General features: G+C 39.6%; 1 protein-coding gene across 1 annotated transcript in view; it reads right to left on the reverse strand.

The window, feature by feature from the left end:
- Window positions 1-330: 330 nt before the first annotated feature.
- Window positions 331-18,070, reverse strand: part of AKAP11 (A-kinase anchoring protein 11) — a 32,503-nt gene continuing 14,763 nt past the window's right edge. The window contains exons 4-12 of the mRNA XM_075852281.1: window positions 17,766-17,813; window positions 17,371-17,496; window positions 15,280-15,544; window positions 9,389-13,709; window positions 9,091-9,246; window positions 6,383-6,466; window positions 5,142-5,188; window positions 3,247-3,407; window positions 331-2,070 (exon numbers count right to left, since the gene is read on the reverse strand). Coding sequence (XP_075708396.1) covers window positions 1,936-2,070; window positions 3,247-3,407; window positions 5,142-5,188; window positions 6,383-6,466; window positions 9,091-9,246; window positions 9,389-13,709; window positions 15,280-15,544; window positions 17,371-17,496; window positions 17,766-17,813 — 5,343 coding nt within the window. The 3' untranslated portion in view covers window positions 331-1,935. The remainder of the gene's footprint in view (window positions 2,071-3,246; window positions 3,408-5,141; window positions 5,189-6,382; window positions 6,467-9,090; window positions 9,247-9,388; window positions 13,710-15,279; window positions 15,545-17,370; window positions 17,497-17,765; window positions 17,814-18,070) is intronic.

The raw sequence follows: 18,070 nt of genomic DNA on the forward strand, positions 1-18,070 counted from the left end.
CTGGGGCAGGGAGTGACGTCACAGCGTGATCTCTCGAGAACACGCTGTGTGTCTGCACTGCCAGAAGCTGGGCGTTCTGAAGAGAAGTGGATGATACTTCTCGTCAGAACGCCCAGCTAGTAAAAGTAGTAAACACGCCCAGATGTAACACACATAATACACGCCCAGTTGGACTTTTACTGTAAACACGCCCAGTTGTACTTTTGCAAGCCTCATTTGCATAAATACAAAAATGGTCATAACTTGGCCAAAAATGCTTGTTTTTTAAAAATAAAAACGTTACTGTAATCTACATTGCAGCGCCGATCTGCTGCAATAGGAGATAGGGGTTGCAAAATCTGGTGACAGAGCCTCTTTAAGCTGGACATGGACGTGAGATTTATTTCTCATGCATTCTGTTGATTTCAACAGGATCTGCTAACAATTTATAGTTTAGAGCAGGGATTCTCAAACTTTTTCTACAAAGACCTGTGTCTCTCTGACATGCTGTCACTGAAAAAGGTCAGTGCCACTGACCTGGCGGATTCAGGTCTCAGCGCCAGATACAGCTGCTCTGTATACAGGATACAAAGCAGCTGTATCTCAAAAAGTAAAAACAATTTTTAATAAAAAGTAATTACAAAGTTGCACCAATCATACTAATACACTGTTTTATTTAAAGAAATATGTTTTCAAAAAGGTGTACATAGCCTTTAACCGGAGATTGGTGCAGACAAAAGGGAGGCCTGTTAAGCTTGAAGGAAATCAGTCATCAGTTTTGAGGCCTCAAAACTGCTGACAGCGCTATAAAGGGGGGGGGGGGGGCATTAGAACGGTACCGGTTGTCTCAGTCATGCAACTTGCTCCCTCTGCGCCCCGGTCACAAGTGCCACTGAGGCAGCCCCTTGATTGCAAGTGCTCCTGGCTTCTCCTTAGGGTATGCTGCCAGACCAGAGAGTGGCACTGGGGGAATTGCACATTCATTTCTCGGTTATGAAAATTGCATAACCAAGACTACAGGTATCGCTACAATGCCCTTCCCTATACAGCACTGGCAGCAGTTTTGAGGCCTCTAAACTGCCGACAGATTCCCTTTAAAATCCCTTTTGTAAAAACTGCCTCCCCAGCTGTGCTTCATCAACAACTGGGGGGCGCTTCACCCATGAGGCTCATCTCACACTTTGAAAAGAACTCGTCTATAGGGACGGCTGGACAAGAATTCAACAGGATTGCTTTTTAAATTTCAAGCCCTCTATTTCCTATAGACATAAGTGGCACCAGAAGTGCATGGCAGCTGCCCATCCCTCCATGCCAGCAGCCAGTGGGGTCAGAAATAAGATATTTTTCCCCCCACATTATTTCAGTATCTACTACAGTGAGAAAAGGGTTGATCTTGATGGGCATGTGTCCGTTTTATACTTATGTGACTATTGAACAGCCTGACTTCCCTCTGTCAGATATTTTGTGGGTCAGTTTATCCATATCGTTTTGTATTAAATTATGTGACACAAATCAGAAACATTACATCATAGAGAGAAGTGCTGAGAAATGATACATTATACAATCACGTGTCTCACAATGTTTGTGTGCTGTGCATACATGTCCTCTAAATGATAAAGTAGCAATCTAACTTCACTTATGTTGTGACATTAAAATGTGTTAAAAAAAAAAGAATAATCTAGAAGCAAATATCAGATACAGTATGTGAAATAAACATAGTGTTCTCAAGCTGATACAACAAGTGCTATATAAAGGTCTCTTCACTTTATGACTTTAGGAACACTACGGGTACTCAAAATTTCTTAGTACCAATCACATAGATATGCGTCATTTATATATGGAGAGGTTTGTACACACATATTCCGCAATGCAAAGCTACAGTATAGTAACTGATTCTTTAAGAGAAATAGCATTTGCAGATAAATTCACATCTGTCCCTTCAGTAATAAAGTGCCGTTAACAATATTCCAAAAGCCAGTTATACAAAGGACTGGCTACATCTGAGGACATATCCAAGTTTTCACAGTACTGTAGAATAGCTTGTAAGAGGTCTCCAATTTTCCAGCCTTTTTCTCTAACCCGTCTGAACAGCTGAAAGAAAAAAATGTAATGATTCCAAGTGGATTTTAACGATGTCAAATACATTAAACTCATTATCAACTTAACCTAGGTCTTCTCCTCGACACAAGGCCAGAATGTGTGTTTTAATTGACAAGATAAATATTTTGACATAGAAACCCTTACAGTCTAGTGGTTTGTGGGTTTAGAGAAAAAAAAATAGGGTAAAAACAGGAAATTTTGAACTAGAAGGTAATAGGTTTGTCACCGCACCCTAATACCACACATACTAACACAACCTAATTATTGATGTGGATTTTCCTATTGTGGCAGAGTGTGGTTTTTGTGGGTACTGCTCCACCTTAAACTAAAATATCTTGTATATTTTGGAATTAGGTTCACACTCTGTGCGTTTCCTGCAAACAATAAAGTATAAGAAGGTCTTACATTTTTGTAAGCAGCCAGGTTTACAATTTCTTCCCATGAAAGCAAAGTCGATCACCATATAGATGTAGCAGAACTGAATCTGTCATTTTGCAGTTTCTTTTGGGCACCACAAAAGTACAGTTACTCAATAGGTTGCTAGGGAAATCCTCTAACAAGACATTGTGAAATCATGAGGAGTTGGAACAGATCTGAGTTTGTCAGTCTGCGCATTTATATGTACAAAATAAGGCCAGTAAAATGTATTAGACAAAGATTACATGGAAAATGTTTTTGACTACTTCATCTACCAGGACATGCCATTGTCTACTCACAGAATAGTTGCATTTGAGCGCTGGGATTGAAACCTCTACTGAAGCTAGAGAGGAACTTGTAAAATTGGCAGAACAAATCTATTGTAAGAATTGTACTTCCGACCAACTGTGTTGAAATAAAAGACCCCTGAAGTGCAAGTAGGGACCTCAGATTCAGGAATGCACAGAGGACAGTCCATCAGATGGCCAGGGGACTCTCATATGGGTGTTTTAACCTTTGCTGAAGATTTGTGTGGCACTACGAACTTGTAGGGGATTGTTACGTTGGCTACAGTCACGCTAGAGCAGATGTGCTCTACAAACAATGTATATGCCCTACGCAGCTTATAATGTGCAGATAAATTCAGCAAGTAAACGTATGTTCCTCCTCTACAAAATCATTTTCATGGGTGGTGTACAAATAAAAATCTTGTGTACACAAATAACAACAATACATCGTGTGACAACTTACAGGTAATAGCTCTTGTTTGGCATGATCGAGAAAGTGGAGCTCAGAAATGCCGGACTCCGAGGCAGCAATCCACTGTAACATCGTCCTTAGCTGTGACGCCACTGTGCTTGGTCCCATATCCACATTTCTGATGTGTAGAATCCTGCATTGTTGATCTACAACTGAAACACAATTACGGAGTCTATTTGTATATACACAAGAAATCATCTATTAAGACTAGCTTTATTATAACAGACACCTTTAGAAAAGTGGTTATTGGCAAAAAAAAGTTGGCATTGTCCAATATGTTACATTTTTCCCCTAACATTCTACATTATTTCATTATATTTATATTCAGTATCAACTCAAAGCAATGTTTGGTAAAGATCGCCAATATTTAAAAAACAACATGTATGAAAATAGTAGTTGTGCTGTAAGCCAATTGTGACAATATAATTCAAAATGCATTTATGTTATAATGTAATTAAAGTGATGCGATCACCAGAATTACATGAACATGAGGTAGCAAATTAATGAATAGGAAGAATACGAGGAATTTGTCGAACATTTTTAACTGGGCATGTATTGCTCTCAATGCCATAGTGTGTATATAATTGAAGCAACAACTTTACAAATCATACATTCTTACAAGGGGCACTGCAGTAAATATTCAGCAATAGAACTTCCAAATATGTGAGAACTATGCAACTAGGTGTGTGTGCGCGCAAGTTGGATAACTAAGGCCGGCTTCAAACGAGCGCGTTCGGTCCGTGATATACGGTCCGTATGCCGGCCTCATTTCCCGGACCGCATCATAGTTATCTATGATGCTATGTGTCCCTGCCTCCCCGTAGAACTACTGTCCGTACTGAAAACATGATTACAGTACGGGACCGTTTTCCCGCAGCGAGGCAGTGACACCTAGCGTCATAGAGAACTATGACACTAGGAGCCCGGCTCCCTGCAGTACGTTCGGTCCAGGAAATGCAGCCGACATACAGACTGTAAATCCAGCCAACAGGTTCTTTTACACCGGCCAGCTTGAACCGTAAAAACGAGCACCAGTGCTCGTTTGCTTCTTTCACAAGGTGCTATGATCAGTAATGTATGGGGATCTGTGATCATTACTATGATCGCTCGTCCCCATGCATTTCCATCATATCGGCAGCACATCTCCCTGTTTACACAATATTTTGTGCTGCATAAACAATACAATTAGCCGTTGAACAAGCATTTACTCGTTCAACGGCTGATCGTTGCTCGGTTTACACAGGGCAATGATCGGGAAAGAGCGGTCAAATGAACGCTCGTTTGCCCGATCATTGTTTTTGTACGGACTTTGCATATATTTCTACAGATTAAAAAGATCACCTCTAAAAAAATATTTTTTACAAGTTAAACAAGCCCACTTTTTCGAAATTTTTGTTGCCAGAGACATCCCCTCATCCCATTTATTAATATAGTTGCAGACCTATAAACTCTCTACAACACTCCTACATCCTTTTTACAGTGTGGCACCCAAAACCGTGACCATATTCAAGAGCCATACAGGGTTTTGTAGATGGACAATGCTATATTTAAATCACAGGCTTTATCTCCCTAAATTCATATTTGCTTTTGCAACTGTTGCTTGGCACTGAGTGCTCCTGCATACTGGTGACCAATATATCAAATTCCAGTTCTATTATCCCCAGTTGCATTCAACTGGTTGTGGTAGTATTGTAAAATTTCAGTGTCATCTAAGGTTAAAGTATCCTACATCCACAATAAATGTTGCTTTGGTCTCGAATCGCCATTGTACAGTGCAAAGTACATCTATCATATTTTCTAGCATCAGACATTAATAGTGCCCTAATAGATCTGTAGTCAATTCTATTTAGGAATACAAATAATTTATATGTATATTTATATATTACCTTCTGCAGGTATTTTGGCATCTTCATCTTTATCTTCTGTGCCGTCGCTAAGTTTCAACAAGCAATAGATTATTAACTGATCAAAAATATCTGACAAAGACGGTTTCAATAAAGAATTCATGCAAAACCTTCAAATAGAAAAACAGAGCAAGTGGATACTATACAGGTTATAAACTATTAGGTCAAGATTCAGGAACTGGATAGTGCACAATACGTATGAGGAGGTTATCCTCCCCCAGATTTGTTGACTGGGTAAAGGAAGAAGTATCATTTTTATTTCAGACTCTACGTCTCGAGGAGAAAAGGTTTCACCACCGTCACAGACAGGGATTCTTTACTGTGAGAGCAGTGAGATTTTGGAACTCACTATAGGATGTTGTGATGGTTGATTCTTTGAACAAGTTCAAGAAGTACCTTGATGCCACTCTCGAAAAATATAATATTGCAACTCATGATTCTGGAGATGGGACGTTGATCCAGAGATTTATTCTGATTGCCATTATTGGACTCAGGGAGGAATTTTCCTCTAATAAGGAAATTGCCATCAACCTCATGGGGGTTTTGCCTTCCTCTGGATTAACACAGTAGGATTATAGGTTGGACTTGATGGACCTGTGTCTTTTTTCAACCTTATCAACTATGTAACGGTCTTCAAGTCATAAAAGTCTCACATTTTTCCACCCCAGTCAAAGTGAATCGGAGAAGGCTGTAATACTGTGAATTTCTGCTACAAGTGTGTCGGCGATTCACAGTATGAGTAGCAAAGGGAATGAAGGGGAAGCAGCGCTGGTAGGAGCACTGCAGTCCCTTCAAAACAGCCGATTGGGGGGCGCGCCGGGAGTCGGACCCCAACTGATCAGATATTAATGGCCAATCCTGCAAAAAGACCATACATTTTTTGGAAATGGACAACCCCTCTAATCCATAAATTTCACCCACCCCCAATGGTGCAATAGGCAGTTGTCTTCTTGGCCTACTGCTCATCCTGGCCTTGCTTTCATAGTGAAGAATTTTTTTTTAACTTTCACATTATCCTTTTTCATTTAACAGTAATTATCAATACACATGCTTATTAGAACTGTAAAATATTTAGTTCCGCTATTCATAAATAAGAGGAAAGCATGCACATTATTATTTTCAAGGAAACATGACGGATGCATAACAGAGAAGAATGCATATTCTTCTTGCATATTCCAAAAATTAATAACCTATTTACATGCACGGTTTCTAACTAAACCAACCTGTCGGATGGTGGGAAGGATAAATTCTCTTCATACATGTCTCCCTCCAATCCCAGACTGCTCCAGCTACTGCTGTTACCATTACTACCAGAAGAAGACAATATTGACTGATCACATTAATGACATTAATAGTCATGACATTAATATTCATGCTAAATTATTGCTAAACAGTTGCCCTTAAAAAGCAAAATTATATAAAGTACATGCAAAAAGCACCTGGTTTTGAGCCTCAACTTTCTGGTTTCATAACATTAAATGAGGTTGTTGTGGATAATCTATTTGGGTATAAGATCATCACAAATAGTTGACACTATTACAGTGAATAAACAACATTTGCTGAAATCGGAAAACCCCTTTAACTCGGTTAGAAATTACATGACTTAAAAGGGTTTTGTTTGCCCATCGGGGACATTTATGGCACATCCACAGGATATGCCATAAATGTCCCTGATGGGCAAACCACTTTAAGTGGTTGTGACCGTGATGCCCATCGTTGTAATCACAGCTGAATACAAGTACAGTATGTACAAACTGCACATTTACACTGCGCTCAACACTTTTTAAAAAGAGGCATAACTTAGCAAATAGGGCAGGGCTACCTGGGGCTTGGCACATGTACTATAATTTACTCCAGAAGCTGGCATAAATGACGAAAAATCTACACTACCTCAAAGCATTTTACTCAAACTTTCTTGAGAAAATGCCAATCTTGATAAATTCTCACCATAGTCTGTACAGAGCGTGCTCTGGAGATTTGCCATCTGAAAATGTTGTAGTCTTTACACCAGGCACTGTACAGTATTTTTTTCTTTTACCAAAAACTGCTGCAAGCTTGTTAACAGTTTCCAATGCAGCAGATTTGTGAATGCAACTCGGGACTGCAATACATGCTGGAACTGGGATCTGCACTAGATAAGTAATGCAGCAAATCTAAACTTTTCTTGTAGGTTTTATATATATATATATATATACATACACATACAGTGAAGGAAATAAGTATTTGATCCCTTGCCGATTTTGTAAGTTTGCCCACTGTCAAAGACATGAACAGTCTAGAATTTTTAGGCTAGGTTAATTTTACCAGTGAGAGATAGATTATATATTTAAAAAAAAAGAAAAAAGAAAAATCACATAGTCAAAATTATATATATTTATTTGCATTGTGCACAGAGAAATAAGTATTTGATCCCCTGCCAACCATTAAGAGTTCAGCCTCCTCCAGACCAGTTACACGCTCCAAATCAACTTGGTGCCTGCATTAAAGACAGCTGTCCTAAATGGTCACCTGTATAAAAGACTCCTGTCCACAGACTCAATTAATCAGTTTGACTCTAACCTCTACAACATGGGCAAGACCAAAGAGCTTTCTAAGGATGTCAGGGACAAGATCATAGACCTGCACAAGGCTGGAATGGGCTACAAAACCATAAGTAAGACGCTGCGTGAGAAGGAGACAACTGTTGGTGCAATAGTAAGAAAATGGAAGACATACAAAATGACTGTCAATCGACATCGATCTGGGGCTCCATGCAAAACCTCACCTCGTGGGGTATCCTTGATCCTGAGGAATGTGAGAGCTCAGCCGAAAACTACACGGGGGGAACTTGTTAAAGATCTCAAGGCAGCTGGGACCACAGTCACCAAGAAAACCATTGGTAACACATTACGCCGTAATGTATTAAAATCCTGCAGTGCCCGCAAGGTCCCCCTGCTCAAGAAGGCACATGTACAGGCCCGTCTGAAGTTTGCAAATGAACATCTGGATGATTCTGAGAGTGATTGGGAGAAGGTGCTGTGGTCAGATGAGACTAAAATTGAGCTCTTTGGCATTAACTCAACTCGCCGTGTTTGGAGGAAGAGAAATGCTGCCTATGACCCAAAGAACACCGTCCCCACTGTCAAGCATGGAGGTGGAAACATTATGTTTTGGGGATGTTTCTCTGCTAAGGGCACAGGACTACTTCACCGTATCAATGGGAGAATGGATGGAGCCATGTACCGTCAAATCCTGAGTGACAACCTCCTTCCCTCCACCAGGACATTAAAAATGGCTCGTGGCTGGGTCTTCCAGCACGACAATGACCCGAAACATACAGCCAAGGCAACAAAGGAGTGGCTCAAAAAGAAGCACATTAAGGTCATGGAGTGGCCCAGCTAGTCTCCAGACCTTAATCCCATCGAAAACTTATGGAGGGAGCTGAAGATCCGAGTTGCCAAGCGACAGCCTCGAAATCTTAATGATTTACAGATGATCTGCAAAGAGGAGTGGGCCAAAATTCCATCTAACATGTGTGCAAACCTCATCATCAACTACAAAAAACGTCTGACTGCTGTGCTTGCCAACAAGGGTTTTGCCACCAAGTATTAAGTCTTGTTTGCCAAAGGGATCAAATACTTATTTCTCTGTGCACAATGCAAATAAATATATATAATTTTGACTATGTGATTTTCGTTTTTTTTTAATTTATTTTTTTATATAATCTATCTCTCACTGGTAAAATTAACCTAGCCTAAAAATTCTAGACTGTTCGTGTCTTTGACAGTGGGCAAACTTACAAAATCAGCAAGGGATCAAAAATACTTATTTCCTTCACTGAATATATATATATATATATGAAATAGATAATGATGTTAATGTGAAAACACTCTTTAATAACCAATTAGAAAGGTTATATCAACATTGACAGATATAGGGTAATAACGCTTACCTGTCACTAAGATGAAGAAAACTGCTGCATTCATCTTGATGTTCATCTTCAAAGCTCAGATTTGACCAGCTGCCCGTGCTGTCGTCACCCACGCTGACACTGGTATGTTGACTGGTTACGGAGTCCACTGACTGGAAGCCATCTTTGCCAATAGAACTAAACACAGGAAAATAGAGGAACATTTTTTTAATCCACCTTGCCCTGCTTTATAACACCAACCGTCACACTAGTTTTTTTTACAAATACATTAAAAAAATGAATCTCTGCATGGTACAAACCAATTATAGTGCGACCTTACCTGATATTAACATGCCCGATATTCTTCACAGCGGACATCATGATTTCTGCAGTAAGGCTTTCTGCAAAGCTTATTCCATCGTGTTCAATACCGCTATCAGCTCCCAGACTTGTGTTGCTCAGCTCACGTTCTGCTTTCTCAAGTGCTGCACTTACTATTTTATCAGCAAACATTGATCTTTTTTCTAGGTCAATGTGGATTTTCGGGATGTTAAGATGAAAAAATCTTGATTTCTGGCAAGCATTTTGCCTGGACTTAGAGCACGGTTTACCTTTTCTATCGTGTCCCAGCAAGAAGTGACAAGAAGATAAAGAGTTGCCGTGCTGCTCTATTGCGCTACATAGTCTGCATGCAGTCCCATAAGAATGCATTAGTTTTCCAGCATGTGGAATCTTATCAGTTTTCTTCTTATGTTCCATAGATTGAAGCAGGGCTGCTTCCATGCCAACTTCCAAGGTTCGGTCTACAACTTTGCAAGCATAATGCTCAATAGCTTTTAGTAGCCCATCACTAAAACCGTGATCATTTAAACTGCCGGTGCTGTGATATAGTTTTTGCTTATGAGGTAAGGGTAGAAGTGACGCGGGGAATGAGGATTTAACAAGATCACCAGTAAAATAATCGTTCTTCGATTTAGAGTAGAGACAAGAATCTGTCAGGGATTTGGGAAGAGACACAGTAGACAGTTTGAGCCTTCTCCTTACATCGCATGTTATAGTCTGTGCAAGAGATCCTGCAAAATGAAGGAGGCCAGTAACTTCAGGTTTCTCTACCGAGTCCTCAGTAAATGAATTAAGGGTAACATTATTTTTTCTATGTTTGTCTTTCTCTGAATGGTGGGTCCTATTAAATAATCTACGTATTTCTTTGCTAGTATTGGCCTCAGACTTCACCCTAGACAGAATCTTCCTGTTACATTTAACTTTAATTGTTTTTGAGGCCTGCTGGAGTCCAGACTTTATAGCTCTATAAACTAACCTGCTCGCATATTGATCTAAAATTAACTCACTATTCCCTCCTTCCATCTTTAGCACTCTGATTAGATGATCGGCGTATTCTTCAGTTACACTTTCACAGCTGGGGTACTTCGAAGTCAAGCCAGTACCCCAGGTATTGTAAGGCAGAGAAAGAGTGGTAGGATCAGATGCTTTATAACTCATACCTACATACTTAAAGCTACTTTCTTTCTGTCGACAATCTTTGCCAGATGATTGAGAATGACAATCTACATCACACAGAGAGTTCTTCCTGCTTCCTATGGTTTCCTTTACCTCACTGATGACGTCACCAGCAACATCGTTGGCATATTTGCTCAAGGTTTCTAAGAGTTCCTCTGTAATATTTCTCATGTAGACAGGGTAACCCCACTTATCACTTAGCACACTTAACTGTGACAGGTTCCTCGGTGTTGTTCCATGTGAAGAGTCATCATCTAATGTGTACGCAGCCATATCAGTGGCAATAGATATGATGTTACTTGATAAGTAGTCTGCATATCTGCATGTTTCCTCAGATACCTCAAGTTCTTCAGAACTATCGTCACTGCTAGAGCTTTCAACTTCTTCAGACAGCGATCTCATAAGCCTAAGCATAAAATCATCTTTTTTACTGTTATCGTGTTCATGTACAGACAAATGAGGAGTAGAAGGTGGGGTGGCTGGATAGAACTCTTTTGCCAGTTGTCCTTTCAGTCTCTTGTTGAGCTTTCTCATACTTCTTTCTGGACTTACGTCATACATGGTCAAAGGTGTTGGAGGCGGTGTGCCAGGCAGTGCAGGTACATAAGAGTATTTTTGATTATTCTTGTCTTCAACAAAGAAGTCATCACCACAACTACACATTACTGAGGAAAAACTGTTAATATGAGGGAGACAGCTATGAAGGCCAAACATTGAAAGATCTGACCCATCAGTGCTATGTACATTTCTATTGGAAGCTATACTTTCTGTATCACTTTTATTATATAAAGCATTGGATGTTGCTAGACAATTGCCGATAGAATGCTTCTCTGTAAGATCACACTTATAATCCTGTTCTAGCTGCTTCATAGTAAAGTACGGACTTAGGGTGGCATGTTCCACCACTTGAGGACATCGGAAAATCCTTTTCTGCTGCTCTGAAGATTTCGGAGAATAATAAATCATTTCAGTCTCTAGAGTCAGATTTTTATCGTGGTCAACCAAATTGCTGGATTTAATTAGTTCTAATTTATTTGAAGAAGTTTGTGTGCTCTTACCTATAGAATGCTTAAAAATACCCCTGTCTGTGTCTTCAACACAGTGATTTTCTGATGTACTTCCATCTAATGAAAAGTGCGGAGAAGACACGTCAATTATATTTTTGGTCATCATTTCTGCATAATCGTCCACAGTTTTTGCTGAATTTATAACATCATATGCTTCACTTACTATCATATCCACCATAGTTATGGAGAAGGTTTTAACTCCATCTGCATCCTGCTGGTTATTCCCAAGTATAATCTTTTTATCAGATGACATATCAGCAGTGCTTTTTGTAGAAATATGATAATTTTTTACATGGTCTACACAAAAGTTTTTGCTTGCCAAGTGATCTGTTTGATCATTTGATATTGGTTGTTGGCTCAAGACTTTAGCGGCTACGGGCACAGGCACGGAGCTCACAAGACCAGAAGTAAAGAACAAAGCATACTGAACAGTGTAGTCTCTTTTAGACTTCTGTACCACAGGTGAAACTTCTTGAGTTCTCGGAGCAGGGAATATGGATAATGATTGACTTGCTTTCATCATACCTTCAGAGTTTACATATTTGAGGTTATCCATTGAAACGCTTATAGCAGCTTCTGGTGTAAAACCCACATTTACCTGAGAAAGCTCAATAAAAGCTTCCTGAATCACAGATTCTGATAAGTCTTTAGCATAGGAACTCACTATTACATCTTCATAATCAAATGACTGGCAGTAAGAAACACTTGGAGTTGGTGGGTGGGAAAACTGACATACTTCCATCATTCCTTCAAAAACCAGCTCCTCAGCAAGGTCGGAAGCAAAACGCGTGACTGCATTCGTAACCATCTGCTTCTTTATATACCGGAGCTCTTCTAGAGCACTTGTAATGACTTCACTCACCATGAGGTTTGCCAGGCCATTAATGGCTCTTTTCTTAATTGAGAATGCCTGTCTCCTTCCAATTTCATAGAACGCCATTTGGAAAACATATGAAGTTAGTCTGGCAGCTAGGTGGCACAATGCACTAGTACAAGATGAAACGCCTCTTTGCAAGTCTTTAAATGCATTGCCTAAGCTCTTTTCTACCAGGTCTGCGGCAAACTTCTGAATGCCACCCTTAATGGATTTATGTTTTGATTTGGACTTCCGGTCCAACTCTTTGCCATGTGATTTACGTTTCAGTTTTGGACCTTTTTCTTGCTCTTTTTTTACAATGTTGGAGGGTGGCTTGGTATTTAAGACCGTGTCAAACATGTCATTGCACACCCGATTTGCGTAGTCACTTAATCTGACATAAGAATTGTCCTTAAGTAGAGGAACATCACCACGACTAACTAAATGAGACGTACAATCTTTTGCAGAGGGAACCCCAGGAGGACTAAAAGCAGATGATCGGATAGGACTAAAAAATGTACCATTATCCTCACTACATGTCTTTGTTGGACGAGGGGAATCTGGTACATCACTCATACTACTGAAAGGAGATTCTGCTTTACGAGGAGTAGGTTTTTTTACACTGGCTGATAGCGTAGGGCGATCAAATTTAAACTTTTGTGGATTCATGCAAACTCTATTTATGTTTCCTTTGGCACATTTTCTTTTTTTGGGAGGGCTGCCTAGAACAGTTTTCTGGTTATTTTGAAAATGGTCTTCTAGTGACGTTTCTGGTTCATCAAATCTATCAAAACTATCAAAAAACTCACTTAATTCTGAGTCAGAGTCCTCAATGTCATCTTTGCCTACAGGGATCTTTGGCAGATTAAGCTTTGCTTTTAAGCTCTTCTGGTAACCCTCTTCATCTAAGAAAATAATAGGACTTGGACTTGAACACTCAGATTCGGAGGTTTCCACGGGAGATGGGGAAAATATGATTTTCTCATGGGTAGAAACATTTCTCTGTGTCCAAGTATTACACATTGATGTTGTGACTGTATTCTTAACGGAGGATGACATTTCTGGGAGTCCCAAGTAACCCATAAGAACTGCAGACTTGATAGATGATCTACGGCGCACTGAGCTGAATATGATTTTCGATCCAGTAATGTCTAGACAATGAGAAGGTTGTGTTTGGGAAGCAGCATCACGTTGATTTTTCACAGTTTCCCATCTATCTCCTAGAATGAAATAAGATTGAGATGAAATTGTGGCTTGAATAAATTCTTCTAATGCAAACGATTTGAAAAAAAGTGAATAAATGACAGAAAAACACATTCTTAAACTTCCAGAAAGAAGGCTCTCTCAGATTAGTGGAACTATAGCACCTAAACCCTCGGCTCTCAACCTTTGGTACAGACCACGCCGCTTAGGGGGTACTAACACTGTCCTCATGTTAAACTTTTAATAATTGTGGCCCAGGGTGTGATCATAGTCTTGGGAGTACTGTGATGTAATTTATTATAGTGGGCCTAATTTGCTTAAAAACATTAAAAAACAAACAAACACTGTCCTAAAAAAAGAAATAAAATGTACAAGGAATTATATATATATATATATATACACACACACACACACACACACACACACACACACATATACACGCGCACACGCACACACATACACTACATAAAGCAGTATTTCTATAAATACTTTAATACTTCTTTATAAATATAAGTATTGACCACCTCTATCATGTGAAATGGTTAAATCAGATCCGTCATTTCTCGTATGCTACCCCATCTGGCAGCATAGGATATAGAGGGAGATGTTGAGCCATTTAAATGCTGCCATGACTCAGAGAACCTGAGTCCTGCTTCCCCCACCCACACAGATTTTCGGCCATCTTCTAGATGCCCTTGATTCAATGCCTCATGACAGGTGATTTCTGTACATATAATTAAGGCATAGAGTATCACTTAAATATTATTTCTGAATAATGTAGCATTACAGTGATTTATAATATAAAATATGTCTTCCTATAATAATATGTGCAAAAATGTAAGAGGTTCTGCATGTTTAAGTTAATACCAACAGATCTAACATACAGAAAAAGGTTAATACTATTATAGTTGTTATAGAAAAAAACCTAAGAGTTATAATTGTAGGACTGTGATAGTGATTTGTTACACACTGCGGCCCCATGCACACGAACACGCTTTTGCGGCCGCAATTCCCCCGAAAATCCACGGGAGAATTGCGGCTCCATTCATTCCTATGTGGCCATGGAGCCTGGACCGCAGAAACAACAGGCATGTCTTATTACGGCCGTGTTCGTGTTCAGGCTCATAGCAAATAATGGAGGCGGCCATGTGCATGAGGCCTTATCTGCATTGATAGGCAAGATTTCTTCATGGCCATCTCCAATGTAGACATACAATATAATAAGAGACATTTATCTGTAAACATGCACCACTCAGGACTCAAAATCAACAGTTCTGCAATTAAAAGGGGTTTTTGCACAACTAAAATGTATCACCCATCCACAGAATATGTGAGAATTGTGTGATCACTGAGGGCCCCATCACTGGGACCCTCACTGATCTCTAGAATGGGGGTCCAGACCCCATTCCTTCTCACTGCACGGTCGCAGTGAGGAGGATTTTAAATGGAGCGGCGGTCGCGCATGTGCGCTGCCGCTCCATTCAAGGTCTATGGGAATGACCGAAGCAGCTGAGCGCTAGAGAGTAATGTACTGTATTAATAGCAACTTGCCTAAGCCCGGGCATGCTACAAGTAATGGTAGAGTACCTTGGCTGTCATTTGTATTTGTAGACTCCTCTTCATCCAAATGTTCCAATGCAGTTACAAAATCATCCTCAATTGAAGACACAGAGTGATTTGTGTCATCGTCTTCATGGTGATCGGCTTTCTTATTCAATCTGTTTAAGCATTCCTGCTCCATTGCGTATTTCACACCAGTTGTATACTTGCTCAGCATTACAAACAGAGCGTCACTTTTAAAGAAGGGAAATGACGTACTGCTCATCAAACACACTGCTCCTGAGAAAAGACCCTGAGGGGGGAAAAAAAAAAAAATGGGGAAAATTTTAATTAAAAAAAACATAGCCAATAGCATATTCTATAAAGTCCTAAAAGATTAGTAATAAATAAGAAAACAAACTAATAGTTTGCCAAAATGTTCTAGATTAAATTGTCACTAAGTTCCGTTTTCCTGCCCGATCCGACATCTGGCTTGGAGAGATGTGGAGAGCTGGCTGGGCAGTACAGTATGGCCTTTTTCTGTGATTTTTTTTCCGGTAAATAAGTCCTTTTTCTGTATTTGTACAGTTCCAGAAGCAGCCGTACATTGCACGAAAAGTCTAGTGCACGGGTCCGATCCTGGCCGATGTCAGATTGAGCAGAAGAAGGGAATTATAGTAATATTTTAAACCCAGGCCTCATGCTTATCATTTTTATAATAGTTAATACTTTGACACGCAATCTTGATCATGCTAGAATTTTGTAGGTAAATCTACATTTCATTATCACATTCAGCTGTTGAACAGCAGGGAAATGTCATTTAACCCTTTGGGATTCATGCATCTGTGATAAATTTGTTCATTATATTAATTAGAATGATTTTGCTTGCATTGCCATGCCTAACCACATGGTGTACTGTTAAGTAGAAAGACATCCATAAACAAACCAATCACAAAGCATGATCATGTATGCATGTGTAATGGCACAAAACAATAATAATAGCCAGTAAATGACACTTTGATGTAGGTTACACCTTTAGAATCTCCCTTTAAACCAATGTAATGTCTACTTCTTAAAACTTAAAGGGCACCTGTCACCTTGAATATGCAGTATGATCTGTGGGCAGCCTATTATAGAGCAGGAGGAGCAGAGCAGATTACAGGCTGCAGGAGATTTTATAAAAATTAACTGAAGCGGCAGGGATTTAACAATAATGATTTTTCCTTTTTAGGTAATGAAAATGGCGATGTGAACAGTTGCGTTGGCGGTAATGGAAGTGGCGGTTCATAGCATCTCCGGCATGTGCAGGTACATACACAAAGAAACGTCTGAACTGCTCTGCACAGGTGCTTCCAGATGTATAAGAATGCAGGTGAAACTATGGCAGAGTTGTAGCCTCATTCACCCAGGGCAAAGGTTCATTTCAGTGCACTAGACCTCTATTTAAATACCTTGGTCAAGGCAGAGGCTTGTTGGTACCCAGCAAGTATCAGAGCAGACATTGCATTAAAGGGAACCTGTCACCAGCATTTCACCTATTGAACTTTACTTCTCCCTCACTGGCCGCTGCTATAAAAAGTTAATTGCCATTATCCCCGCTCCTAAACTCCTCTTCCCACTGTAAATAACGGTCTGCAAACGTTTTGCGCCTTTTATCGTAATTATACGGTGTCCCTTTGTGTGCACACCCCAGAGGAGGACATCAATGCACAAGCGCAGGATTGTGTGTGCTGGGGGAAGGCGAGGAGCTGTCAATCAAAAGTAAGGAGGCGAAGTAAACTTGGAAAGACTTGAGGAATGAAGATATGACTGTTTCCAAACGAAGATTTGACTCTTTTCAAATGAAGATCTGACTCTTTTCTGCTCATTAGCATACGTTGGGGGAACACAAAAACTGAATACTAAAGCTACAGAGCCGACTAAGAAGACAATTATAGGTTATATAGAAATGATTTTTCACCCACTACCACCAGGTATTGCTGGTTTAATAGGTGAAAAGCTGGTGACAGGTTCCCTTTAATAATGGATTAATAACAATAGATGAAAGGCATTTATTAGAAAATGGCCAATTGATTTCGAAAAAAAAAAAATCCCCCAAAAAATAAGTAAATCACTGGTCTGTTCTGGTTCGCCACTAACCTGTGGTGCATTCGACTTAGTCGCTTCCTTTCCCTCTTGTAACAGAAGGACTTCATTTTCCTTTAGGTTGCACAGATGAAGAGATCGAATGAGTTCTGGTATATCCAAGTGAAAAGCTGCTACACCCTACATACAAATATGAATAAAAGTTGATTGCATGCAGATCTTTGTATAGTACACAAATATTACTGGATGTCAGGCATAGCTACAGAAAATAGACGAACCCATCAGGCACAGGTTATCATTACATTAGTAATAGAGCCGATGGAAAGAAGATTACTTATATTCTCGAATGAAACAAAAAAAAACTAAAAAATAAAAAAAACCACAAAAAATACTGCCATATACACGACTGCTGTACATATAATACTACCTATTAATGCATAATGCAGTACCTGAATATTTCCTGCTCCCGATTCCTCTTTAAGACCAATAAAAGTTACCTGTAAGAGGATTATTAATCAGATTAGCAGTATTTTCTTAGGGTTCGTATTGCCTTGGGGGTCTTTCATGCACATGTTTAGATTCAAGAGCAAATAGTTAAAACCCCTAAATTAGTTTCACATTCATAGCTGCCATAAATATATTCCATGTTTGCTTATTGGATTTTACCAATATTCAAATTACAGCAAATGTCAATGCAAAAAGTTAGAACTAATAAAAGACTTTACATAGAGATAAAAAAGAAAATATAGGTTTT

This window comes from Rhinoderma darwinii, chromosome 2, assembly GCF_050947455.1.
Source record: "Rhinoderma darwinii isolate aRhiDar2 chromosome 2, aRhiDar2.hap1, whole genome shotgun sequence".
Classification (NCBI taxonomy): Eukaryota; Metazoa; Chordata; class Amphibia; order Anura; family Rhinodermatidae; genus Rhinoderma; species Rhinoderma darwinii.